This window comes from Rhipicephalus sanguineus, chromosome 1 (assembly GCF_013339695.2).
Source record: "Rhipicephalus sanguineus isolate Rsan-2018 chromosome 1, BIME_Rsan_1.4, whole genome shotgun sequence".
Lineage (NCBI taxonomy): Eukaryota > Metazoa > Arthropoda > Arachnida > Ixodida > Ixodidae > Rhipicephalus > Rhipicephalus sanguineus.
The window spans coordinates 195,568,147-195,580,886 of record NC_051176.1 but is presented as its reverse complement, the minus strand read 5'-3'; the positions used below and the strand labels follow the sequence as shown (position 1 = coordinate 195,580,886).

The 12,740-nt window shown below is 46.8% G+C and overlaps 1 protein-coding gene across 1 annotated transcript in view; it reads left to right on the top strand.

The window, feature by feature from the left end:
* LOC119404958 (voltage-dependent calcium channel type A subunit alpha-1) overlaps nt 1-12,740 on the top strand; it is a 561,845-nt gene that overhangs the window by 132,035 nt on the left and 417,070 nt on the right. The window contains exon 2 of the mRNA XM_049418585.1: nt 7,596-7,926. Within this exon, the coding sequence (XP_049274542.1) occupies nt 7,596-7,926 (331 nt within the window). The remainder of the gene's footprint in view (nt 1-7,595; nt 7,927-12,740) is intronic.

Genomic DNA, 12,740 nt, shown 5'->3' with positions numbered 1-12,740 from the left:
TGTTTTTACCCTCAGGACTTTGTGTGATTGCATGACTCTCTTGTAGACTATACGGTAATGTATCCAAGCGGGTCACTTAGTCATTTATCCTTTCTCAGCATTTTCTTCGCCTCGTAGTCATGACAGAGTAAATCATATGTAAAAAATGTAGCTTTTTTGTAATTTAGAAGGAAAATGGTCAAGGGAACCCTGTAATGGTGAGTGTACTCTCAGAGTGTTGTCACATAATTAAATATGACAGGCTTTTAAATTATTTTCGCGTGACATACACTGTCTTTTATTCAAATCGTCTATGATTTACGGGCTCGTAGGCCTTATGCTTATGTTATTGATTGCTAACGTGCGACAAGCTTTGTCAATTAACCACAAAATCAGTTGGCGTCATTTCAAGCTCCTACAGGCTGCAGCAAAACACAGATCAAAACAGTAGCGACCTTGCGGGCACTCGCCGTGACCTTTTCGCTCATTGTCCAGTGAAGTCCCCCGTTCAGAATTTGAATTATTGAGTGTTTTCCGTTGTCAGCAGGGTTTTTTCGGCTAGCAACAGAATGGGCTGTATTCACTTTTGTTGCTGCTAAAACGGTTTCGCGTTAAAGCATGGCTTGATTGCATTTTAGCGTGCTCGAAAGAAACGACGAGGTGGCGGCTCTCTCTCTCTCTCTCTCTCTGTGTGTGTGTGTGTGTGTGTGTGTGTGTGTGTGTGTGTGTGTGTGTGTGTGTGTGTGTGTGTGTGTGTGTGTGTGTGTGTGTGTGTGTGTGTGTGCGTGTGTGTGTGTGTGTGTGTGTGTCCTTACTTCATTCCGGTATTCTGTTTATCTCCTCACATTTTCATTCAGCGACCCACTACAAAAATTTCATTGCTTTGTTTTTAAATTTACGTACGCAAACACAGTCAGCTGGTAGCGTGCATAGACCAAATGCATCGCTCCCATGCGTCGCCACATCACAACATGGAAATTTGAACTTGAACACCGCGCTGAATTTTATATGTAACATAATGCTGCATAATATGGCACGGCATTCAAGTATCGAACGCGTCTCGCAAGGTGCGGCTGGGTGGGTACGTACCACATGCAGAGAATAAATTTACCACAGCGCGAGCATGGATGTTTAAATGGGAACTTTTATACTGAATAGACTACCACCAGAATAACCACTTCGTGGACAGTCTTTTGCGCTGTCGAAAGTACTGTTCGGAGCAAAATAAATTATTGATTGCACGATATTTTTGCCTAAGTCGCAACAGCCTACATTGCCTTTAAACGACAATAAATTATCAGATTGGAAAGTTAAGGCATTTTGTGATGCAGGCAAGTTGAAGGAATACACGCAATGCATGCTCAGCAGAACAAGCAGTATAATTGAAAAAACGAAATTACAGAGCTACGATATTCATAGTTATTTCCTGCCCCACTCGCATAATATTTCGCGGTTGTCATTCTGTTGAATTAGCATACGCAGACTGAAATTTGAGATTCCACAGTATTTCAGAGCAAGGTGTTTTTTTTTTTTTTTTTCTGTGAACACGGGCCCAGATTTGTGAGAGATTCGAACTGCGACGAGCCGACGGCAGAGGATAATGCTGAAGCGCGTCATAATAAAGCCTACTAAATTTATATAAACCTTTAGCGAAGCAGACGCGCAGAGGAAGACAGACATTTCACCTTCCTTCATTCTTCGCTTTTCGGCACGGCCCAAGCTTGGTATTGGTATCGCCTTCTCTGGAAATGCAAGTGGCGCCTCTGGTCTACTCTCGCAGAGTGCTCGACGGATTAAGCTTGCGACATGGTTGCGGTATAGATGCAGGCTTCTTAGTGTATGGTATTGCATGACCACCACCCCTGATTTCTGTTGGTTTTCCGACGCACCCGATTTGTGCCTGAAACAGTGTTGCATCGGCTTGAGTCATAGATCGCGGTAATATGTTATTTAATTAATTGTCTATTGCATTTTGAAGGAAGCGATGCCTCATATCTTAAGGTGTCTAGAGGCTGCCGACAATAATTTTTTCTCACTAGTAGCTTAGCCTACAAGCGTTTCCACATTTTAAAAATTAAATTAAATTTCAGCGCTTCCTCAGTCAGTGTAAGGGGCCTGCGTTTCGGAGCGCTTTAGTTTTTTTGTGGGCAGTTTTTTTTATGCATATTTAAAGCGGTACATCCTCGAGGTCCGACAGCGATAATCGTGGAGGATCTCGTTAACGTGTCATTATCCGATGAACAATTAGCTAGTTTGTTTCGTCTATCCATTGCCGCATCTTACGCATTTCGCGTACATGATACATCGAGGCAGACCGCCCTTACAAAAATGTGTTTAGACAGTCTATAGACTGGGTAGACCTATTTTTAGACAATCTATAGACTGTCTAAATCCATTTTCGTAAGGGCGACGCAAACGTAGCCCCATGGAGAAAAGTACAGTCTATTTAGGATGTTGCCGTGACGACCAGGCAGTTAGGAATTTCTTCGGACCACCGCAATAAACCTTGGCATGCGATCAACGAAGTGACATAGCATTATGAAACCCCGCAACGAGAGTCCATGTGTGTGAACGTGCGTGTGGGCGACTGCTCGCTGTTGCTCAGCGAAACGTGTCAGAGATTAGACGCGGCGTCTGCGACATCGGATCAGTTTGCTGGCGACTCAGCTGCTCTCTTTCCGGAGCGATTGGCATCGACGATTGTGCTTGTATTACCATAGAGGACGTAAAGAGCGGTTAGTGACATAGAGTTATGCGGACGAATTAGAGAGAAAGGAAATCTAGAGCCTGCTTCCTTTACCCAACAGATGTGCAGGGCACACCAGGTGGCTGCTTATGAAAGTAGCTCTTCACAGTTCATTTCGGAAATTATTACTCTGTTATGCCACTTAGTTCTTCTGTACGTAGTGAGGTGCTACTTTATTAATATTATTCACCGCATTTCTGGGCATATTTTATTCTAACAAATACGAGGGCACTGTACACCCAACTTCGCCGCCATGCTGCCGAGAAGTCGAACATCGAATAAGCGGCCCACGCACCGACTTCGGATGCGACTGTGAGACGACGGGGAAGGTGGCGAGGTGAACGCCGTCTTCCCGCGAGTTTAGCAGAGGCAAGGGGGGGAGGGAGGCAGTTGTGCGCATGCTCGGTAGCGCTGGACCGCAGCGGTGGTGAACTGGTAGTGAGTCCGCCTCCAATGCTGTAAGTACTGGGCGGGATATCCAGTGCCGCAGGGCACCCACGTGTTGTTCTGATCGGGCTAGAGGTACCCTTACCTGGTGCTCGGTGGCGTGGGTGCCCATCTCGAAAAACGGCCTCTGCTTCACGCTCGCTTCATCAGTCACTCCCCTTCTCTTCCCCTTCCCACGACACTGTCCTTATATGGGCCATTTATATGGGTTGCAGAACGTCTTTCCTGTCCTCAGGCCATTATTTAGGGGAGGGTCAGGGCAATGTAAGCACATGCATTGGGGGCGGGGAGGAGCACGTGAGCGCGCGTCTCTTCCTGTAGCTAGCTCGGTCGTGGCGGCGGCCCTATAGCCAACCGCGCGGATCTCGCGCGCTGTACCTTAAAGGTAGTCAGCGGCGGGTGCTAATGTTGCGCGAGCCGAGATGGTCAGTTTCTTCGTGTGCGCTGCCTTCCATCGCGCTTGTAGTGTTGAAACTCGTGTTATGTAACAGTTACGGAGGTGAACAGCGTTTGCTCACCTGTGTCTCCGCTATTCATCACTCAGCGAGTCCTCGCGGTTATGCAGAGAGGTCCTTTCATGTTTGCCTGTGCTCGCGGTCACACCGTGCTTGTCAATTTAATTAGTAAGCGAATTTTTACTGCAGTATGAAGGGCCAAGAAAGCTATGAATCATAATTAATGTCGTTTTCTAATACGCTGCTTTCACTGTCCATGCTTTGCCTTTTTGGCAGAACTGCGACTTTCTACGTATTTGAGGACTGGGAAGTTCAATGAGTATTCACACAGGCATTCCTTTTTAAAGGGGTCATGAACCACTTTTCCAAGTAATGATCTAATGACCTCAGTATCGGAGTTTACTGCCTCCCGACTCGATTGCCGCAAAAATTTCTCGAATCCGTCAAGAATGAGCGGAGTTACGGGGGTTTGGCGCACGCTCTCAGCGCTTTCTCTCTTTTCTCGTGCCGACGAGCGCACTGGAAGCTAGACAGGGAGGGCTGGCACGGGGTAAGAAGTTACGCCAGAGCGCGTCATGAAACGCGATCGCTCTCCCGCTGTGATTCGCGTGCGCGAGTGCGGCTACCATGTACTGAGGAGTGCGGCGCCGGCAAGTGGCGGCACCCCGTGGCAAGAAGCGCATCTGATCCGAACGCCGCTCTCGATTTAAGTCGGCTATCGGCCAATGAGGATGCTATGTCTCTTGCGACGTGGAGATGCAGATCGCGACGTCAACCGGCAGACGCCCCGCCCACCGACAAGAGTGAGAACCGGCCTCTGTTAGAAAAGAGGGTGCCTGGGGAAACGGCAACTTCGCGCTCCGCTTGCGGCCTTTACGCGGCGCGCACGAATGTAATATTTGGCAGAGCAGTTCATAGCCGTGTCAGCTTTCCACAGGATGCGTTTTTTCAACAAGCCCAAGGGGTGCTTCATGACCCCTTTAAATAGATGTATTAGCAAAGCTTCAATTTGGGCTAGTTGGTACGGCATAGCAATGTAAATGCGCTGAATGAAGCACAGACGAGAAACGTAACAGGACAACATGGCAACGCGCCGTAGCCTTTTCCTGCAACAGCAACTAGCAGTGCTTCCATTGGATGACCCCTTCCAAGTTAAAAACTCGGATGAAGTTGTTGATTTTCTCAGCAGAGCACAGCCATTGAAATGCCTTTCAATCGACGTGACAGATCTTTTCTACAACGTTCCACAACGTGCAGCTTTGCAAGCTGTAGAAGAGCGCATAGATGCTTTTGGAGTGGTCAAGTTCCAGAACCAGTGCGGACTGAAAGTCTCAGATTTCTTGAATATGTTTTCGCTGTACCTAGAATCGCTGTTTGTCAAGTTCCAAGACCAGGTGTACACACAAAGAAAGGGAATCTGCATAGGCTCGTGTGTGGCCCCAGCACTATGCGACACTTTTTTAGCCAGAGGCGATAGAACTTTGCAGGAAAAATTGGCCAGTTCGGGGGCTGTGAAATGCTTTCGTTACGTGGATGATTTCTTGGTTTGTTTCCCGCGTGATTGTTTTACGGAACATCAAAAAGACAAATGCTTAGAATTGTTCAGACAGGCACACCAAGATCTTGAATTCACTGTTGAGATGCCAAGTAACGACAGCTTGCAATTTTTAGATTTGCAGCTAACATTCCAAGAGTCCCATACATGCTGGGAATATAAAACTAGGAGCAATAAGTCCCTGCTGCCGTACGACTCAGGTCATACGAAGCTCGTCAAGAGGGCCATAGCTTCCTCATGCTTCACATTGGCAGTCAGAAGATCATGTGACCACAAGGTCAATGATAGTATCGTGCAACAAGCAAAGAAGCTTAAGAACAGCGGATACCCGGCGTCTTTAATAGCTTCTGTCGCTGAAAAGACCCTAAAAACATTGCTTGGCAGTAAGAAGGCACCAAAAGAAAACGAGCAAACTAGGAACATATGTGTCGTTCCATATATGCACAAGACTTCCCATGCTCTCAAAAAGATTGGGGAAAAGCATGGCGCTAGAGTTGTTTTCTCTGCCCCTTTGAAGCTTAAAGGCCTTTGCAAACAAGTTAATGATTCCCCCGATACTATGCTCGTGAAAAAATGCACCATCAAACATGTTAACAAATATTTAGAATGTGACGAGGGCGTAGTCTACAAAATTCCGTTCACGTGCGGAAAATGCTATATTGGGCAGACTGGGCGTTGCATAAACACAAGATTAAGAGAACATAGGTACGCCACAGAAATGCTGCAGTCACCAGGGCACTTAGCTACTCATTGCGCAAGATGCGGATGTGATCCCATTTTTAACCAAACGCAGACGTTGGCACATTGCAGGTCTAAAAGAACACGCGAAATCATGGAGGCATTTTTCATGTTTAAATCACACAATCACGTGAGCTCTGCATCTATTGCCCTCAGTGAGGCAGCATTTAACTTTATTGACAACCGCCAGATTAGTTAGGAATACACATGCGGAGCATGTTAGCACCAAAATGACCTCATTCGATGAACAACACGTTGCAATATAGTCCTTGTTATCTTCAGTGTTTTTTGTGTATATCTTTGACGTGCTTTTGCGAAAATAAACAGTTGAAAGTTTGCGCACCACTTGTCCTGTCCCCTGTTACGTTTCTCGTCTGTGCTTCATTCAGCGCATTTACATTGCTATAGATGTATTAGGGCGAAAGGATTAGATGCCTCATTAAACGTGAAAATTGATCGTCGGCGTCCCACGTGGGCGGCGTCAGCACGATTGATTCAAAGAATAATCACGTGATGACGTCACAATGACGTCACAAACCGTCACAATTTATGACGTCGTCATGACGTCACATAACGTGACCTCACATAGTGACGTCACCACTTGACATCGTCGCTTGGTCAAAGGTTGGCCGATCACTCATTCAGTGCAAAACCAGGTGAGGGGCAGAAAGCTTGCAATGCCTGCGATCCTGGAGGCAGTGGGAAACCACGTTAATAATAATAATATCTGAGGTTTAACGTCCCAAAACAACGACATGATTATGAGGGATGCCGTAGTGGAGGGCTCTTGAAATTTCGACCAACAGGAGCTCTGTAACGCGCACCTAAATCTAAGTACACGGGCCTCAAACATTTTCACCTCCATCGAAAATGCAGCCGCGGCGGCCGGGATTCGATCCCGCGACCTTCGGGTCAGCAGTCGAGCGCCATAACCACTAGACCACCGTGACAGGACAGGAAACCACGTTCGGTGCAGAAAGCATTGGGAGGAGGACGGGGGAGGATCTACACATCGACTGAGAAGAAAATGAAGGTGGCTTTCGCCTTCGAGTCGTCCTAGGCGAATGCATAAGGGACCCTGTGAATACGTTAGTGTCCATGTGTAGCGCCGGCTATTTTTTCATATCGTTGGGGCAACGAATGCAGTCGATCCAAGTGTCAGCCGTCGAAAACGAGTCCTGCTTTATTTACCGCGCTTCGCTTGCCGATATGAGCACGTTTGTCGAAGGTTTCCGAGAGCGCGTGCGTCGATACCGCTGTTCTTCACACGCGCAACGATAAAGCTTACTTCAAGCACGTAAAGATGAAGCGCTGGTGTTCATCAAGCACGATGCAGGCTACGCCTCTGATTTTACATGATATTTTTCGTCGTGCAAGCTTATTTGATATCCTGCTGGCATACTTCAAGATTTATTCGAAGTAACTATCTGAAGATCATGCGAAAACCGTGTTAATTGCGGCATTTAGTCGTGAGTAACATTTCTGAATGAGGAATTTGTAAAAGTAAAGAAAGCAAATTTGCGTTTATTTGCGCAACAACTATAGGTGTTCCAGTTCGAATTGCCGTGTGGTACTAAAGTAAATTGTTTTGCGCACACGGGTGCCTTCATCTTAGGAGGGATTTGACCTACTGCCATAATGCTTGTGGTCACACATTGCGCTTTCTTTTTCGCAGAGCGCGCAGCGTGGCCGTTGAAGGCGCGGGGTGCGCCATGACTGGGCCCACAGCTGGCAGGCCGGGCGGCGGCCGTCGCGGCTCGGCACCGCTGCCCGTACAGCGGAGGGCGTCGCTGTCGCCCCAGCCGCCGGGTGTGTCGGCGCCCACGTCGCTGGGGCCGTCGCCCAAACAGTCGCCAAGGCCCTCGATTGAAGGCTCACCCAAGGAGTCGCCGCCGCCGGCCGAGCAGGACGGTCCGCCCTCGCCTGGGGGAGCGTCTACCGCTCAGTCGGCGACCTCGGCGCTGGCCACGCTGCAGGACCCTGCCGCCGCTGCAGCCGAATCTAAGGTAAGAGACATCCCGGTGTGGCTGGCGCCATCTCAGCGCTTGTTTACTCACTGTTCCATATGACGACGATGATGATGCTCCTTGTATGATTGGCACCTATACCCACTCAGGGGGATCGGCCAAGAGTAGGACGGGTCATATAGTCTGAAATGCTTTAAGTGCTACTAGAGGTTACAGTGTCAATTATAATGAACAGTTCCATATTCTGAAGAAGAGGACTCTTTCCTTCTTCTTCAGAATCCAGGGCTGGTCGGATTTGCAAAAGAGCTCCGCAGTATTCGTTTGGAAGAATCCAATGATACGTACTTGCATAATGTATGACCTATTCTCACTGGTGACTGGCTGTCTTCGAGGACATAAATCCGGAATTTCAAATATCTAACATTTTTTTTCAGAGGAACACAGTAGCGACTGAAATTTAATTTTGTTATGGAAAATTTGACATGTTGAGGGCGAATTATAAGAAATCGTAACTCATATAACATGCATCATAATTTGTTTACGTAGTCCTGGGGGGGGGGGGGGATTGGCAAGTTTAGTTGAGTTCCGTATTTGCGCACACGACACTGCATCGTTTCATAAATAGCGGGTATGCCAAGAGAAAACTGAGCACGCCAACGGGAGAAGCATGTTGGATTGAAAAGTAAAAATTATAAGTTTATTAGGCGTGCAGAAGCAAATGATAAAACTGACAGTAATCGGCGCCGCCATGTGGCTGATACTTAGGCTGAATTTGACTTTCGTTTTCTTTTTTTTTTCTTTATCGACCGCTCGGGCTGCGCGTGAGAAAAACCGAAACAATTCACTACGTTTCAGCACCTGCCGAAGCTAGCACGTCCCACTTAAGCAGGTCGCATACGTGGACGACTGCGCTCTTAACTGAAATACATAGCGGCAGTCAGTTCACTTGGCGGCGAATTCTCGGAAGATCCCATTTGTATGCGGCGCGGATGCACCCCGGTGCGTACCATTCCAGCGCTTTTGACATGCTCTAACTGAGGCTGCACAAAGGTAAAGGCAAATTTATTCGTTCGCACGCGTACAAGCTAAAGTCGCATGTAGCTGACCATGACGCTAGTAGAAAGACGAGGAGTTGAAGGTTTTGCTGAACTCAAATCAAAGTCAGTGTGTGCCCCTTTGTGTCTACGCTGCATTGAATGGAGTATGTCTGCTTCGGAAACAGGCGTCATGTAAACATCTCTTCCGAGAATTTTCTAACACTCCTTTGCAACAACTACCGACCAATAAGGACCAGGAAGGAAGCTCACCTTCGCACTTATTGAGTGCGCCTTTTGGCGTGTGCTTTCCTTTAGCCAACCTGTCAATATTCTGTTACCATAACCTCGCACATCTCAATAAGGCGGACTTCTTTTTCAGTAGAGCGCGAAATCATTTTAGGACGCAGAAGGCCGCGTTAAATTTGCTGTGAGTCCTGCGACGCGAAAACTACTTATTGAGAGTAATTAACCATACCTTTGCAGGGGAGGAAACGTGCGACGTTTCATTTCAGTAGCGTGGGTCGCAGCGGCGTTATAGGTAAAAGAGCATGCCTATAAAAGTGTTTGCTCAGGTGTTCAATGCAGCTTTTTTCACGTACTCGAATGCAAATTTTCTAGAACCGACCTCTAAATATGCACGCGAATGTCGAATTTTATTTTTATTTCTACAGAAGCGAGATATGAAAGTTGCGCGTACAACTTTTGATTCACAAGATAAGCTCATATACAATTATTTTAAATTAAAGTAATTTAGGTCGCGATTGCACGATTCCCTGCCACACCTGCCACTGTTTTTACAATGAGCCTGGCCGTATTGACTACAGCAAACAGCCGAGTTAGCTTAGGTACGTGTCACGACTGTTCAGTGGAAATAAAAATCAAAGGGAATCAGCATCATTTTTAATTGCAAGATACGCGTGAAAATGCCCGGCGGTCAGCTTTGCAGGCTCCTTGCAGCTCTGCAGGCTTGCAAGTGGAGTCTCAGGCGCTATTTTAGGGAAAGCCTATTTCCCTCGACCCAAAAATGACGTGGCGATGTTCCGCGCATTTTGGCGAGCCAAAGTGGGAGCCGTACGTACATTTCGGCGCTCATTTGCACAAAGCGTCACTTGCAGCCGCTCCATTTCTGGCGCCTATGAGGCTAGTGGCACTTCGTTCCCCAGCGCTAATATAGGCCTAGCCATTTTCTGGTCGGGCAATCAGCGCAGCCAAGCACGGCCTATTGATTAACCCGCGGCTTTGCGGCTGAGAGCGTGTCCACTGCTTGCTCTGCAATAATCTGGAAGGGCAGGCTGGGCTGGCTAAATGCCTTAGGTTAGAGTCTGGTAAAAATTCTCGATATAGCGGCTGAGTTTCGCGGGTCAAGTTGGAAAGAGAGAGAGAAAAAAAAAAGATCAAAGTTGTTCAGCTTATCTTTTTCTTCTGTTAATAACGCGCGTGCTGCTAATGCGTAGGGTACACATCTAAGAAGAGCAGCGGACATTTAGGAAATGAACTACTACAGATAAGCGGCAATGACTGGTGGTCAAACACCTGGAAGTCAGCATGAAAACCACTAAAAGAGCTGGGTAGTTTTACGCACCGTTACTTCATACAATACTTCAGCCTTGTTTTCAACTATATATTTATATAAATAATCGGGGGCGAGGAGTCTGTTCCTTGAAGTGTGAAGCAAAATTAGTACACGTTCAAAAGGAAAGGAAAACAGGAGAGAGTGGAAGGTCAGGGTTGTTGGTGCAGTTTATAACAACCCCTACACAATGGAGAATGGGATGGGCGAGTTTGAAAGTCCGAAGAATATAGAAAGTGAGAAAAAGAGGGGGAGGGGAAGCGCACACACAATGTCACAGTCCGTCAATTTTGTGCGGTGTACATCACTATTAGTTTACAGTCGTTGTGCAAGCCTGTTAACACTGGCTTCGTCGCCTTCATTCTCGCTGATATTCAGGATGGCATTTCAGAATGGTTGCTACCAACGTCGGTCTGTGTTCAAAGCGAGCTAGAACGGTTGCGAGTGATCTTCTGTGCTCAGCGTAGAGAGGACTGTTGCAGAAGATGACACTTGTCACCTACAGCTATAACGAGGGCGAAAAAATAAATAGTAAACTTTAAAAAATTCAAAAAATAAAGACGCGCGGTTTTTCAGTGGGCACCGGTTTTCGTACAATGTCAAGAGCTCGGGAAGGTTAATGGGCCAGGATTTTTGTCCACCCCAAAACTTATGGTGTTTAAGTTGCGAATGAGATTTGACTCTTGGACTGCTCTGTCACGATGAGACCTGAAGCCAGACTCTAAAGTTGTAGCTTTTATTTCGCTAAAGGAATAACCAGGAAGCGCCGCGTGTTTCGTTAATGGCAGATTAAGAAGCATGCGCCTTGACATTGTTGACACGCAGACGGAAGCTAGTTTCCGTTTGGCCGATGTATTGTTCCAAACGGAGCGCTCTAGAGGATTGATTACATCTGATATGTCACAGCAAAAGTTGGCTGAAATCCGAGGCGACACTGTAAGCTGAGATGTGACGTCGTCGTTTGCGCACACAGTTTGCAGCGTGATCTGTTACGAGGATAACAGACCGAATGAAGCGGTTTGGTAACTTTTGCGGATGGGAACGTAAGCCTGTCATGCAAATTTTTCGAACGTCTGCAAACCACTATTCATGAATTTGGGAATATTCCTCGGAAGCGTTCACTATGAATGAGGATATTTTGATTAAAAAGGAATGCAACTTACCGCGCTCCTAACATTCTGCGCAAATCAGTGGCCGCCGAACAACCTTCTTTGAACAACGGAGCTGCTTAAGCCGGCCGTAAAGACTTTGGTGTCCGCAGAAAACCACAGGTGGGTACGCGCCTCATGAATTGGGCGAGACCCACTACCGAGTACAGCAGGTACGTTAAACGAAAACTCTGCTTCGGCGAAGTGCAGCACGTGAAACACGTGAAAGAGAAAGAAAGAACGAGATAGAAAGAGAAAGAGAAAATAGAGAGAGAGAGAGAGAAAAATAGAGATGGAAATCGATAGAAAGATAAGAGAAAAATAGAGAGAAATAAAGGGAATACAGACATAAAAACATGGAAAGGCAGAGAAGGACATAGAAAGAGAGTGAAAGAGAAAGAAAGAAAGATACAGACACGAAAAAGAGATAGAAAAAACAGAGAGCAAGACCGAAAGAGAAAGAAAGAGAGAAATAAAGAGAAAGAAAGAAAGTGGAGTTTTTGACGACTGAGCGCAAAATTACCGATAGCTTAAACAGCTTGGCTGTTCAAATATTCACGAGCCATACTCGTTGAGGGTGGATAGCTGTGCAGCACGTGGCACAGAGGTTACACAGAATTTTGATGCAGGGTACAGAAAGCCCCCTTTGATTTTAACGTACGCACCTTTAAAGCATTTGCACCTCGATTTGCGTGGGCAATAACTGCAGTTCGCAGTTTATTTATTTATTTATTTATCAAGAGCGGAGCCGTTTAAGCTTGGCGAACACCCTGTTCGCCTCGACAATAAATTAACATCATCATGAACTGTGCGCGCTCTCCTCGTCCTCTTCTTCATCTTCCGCTTCCCTCCCCGAACACGTGCGCCCGGCGCGCTCTTCCGCTGCGCCGATTTGTCCGGCGTGGGATGCAATAACTCGGATGGGCGAGGGAACGAGTACAGAGAGAGAGAAAAAGAAAGAAATAGAAAGAAAGGGAAGATAGAGAAGGAAGAGAAAAAAAGACACAAATACATAAAAGAAATAGAGAGAGAAAGAAAGGGAAGAAAGATAATAAAGATAGAAAGAGTGAGATAGAGGGACAAAGAAATAGGTATAGA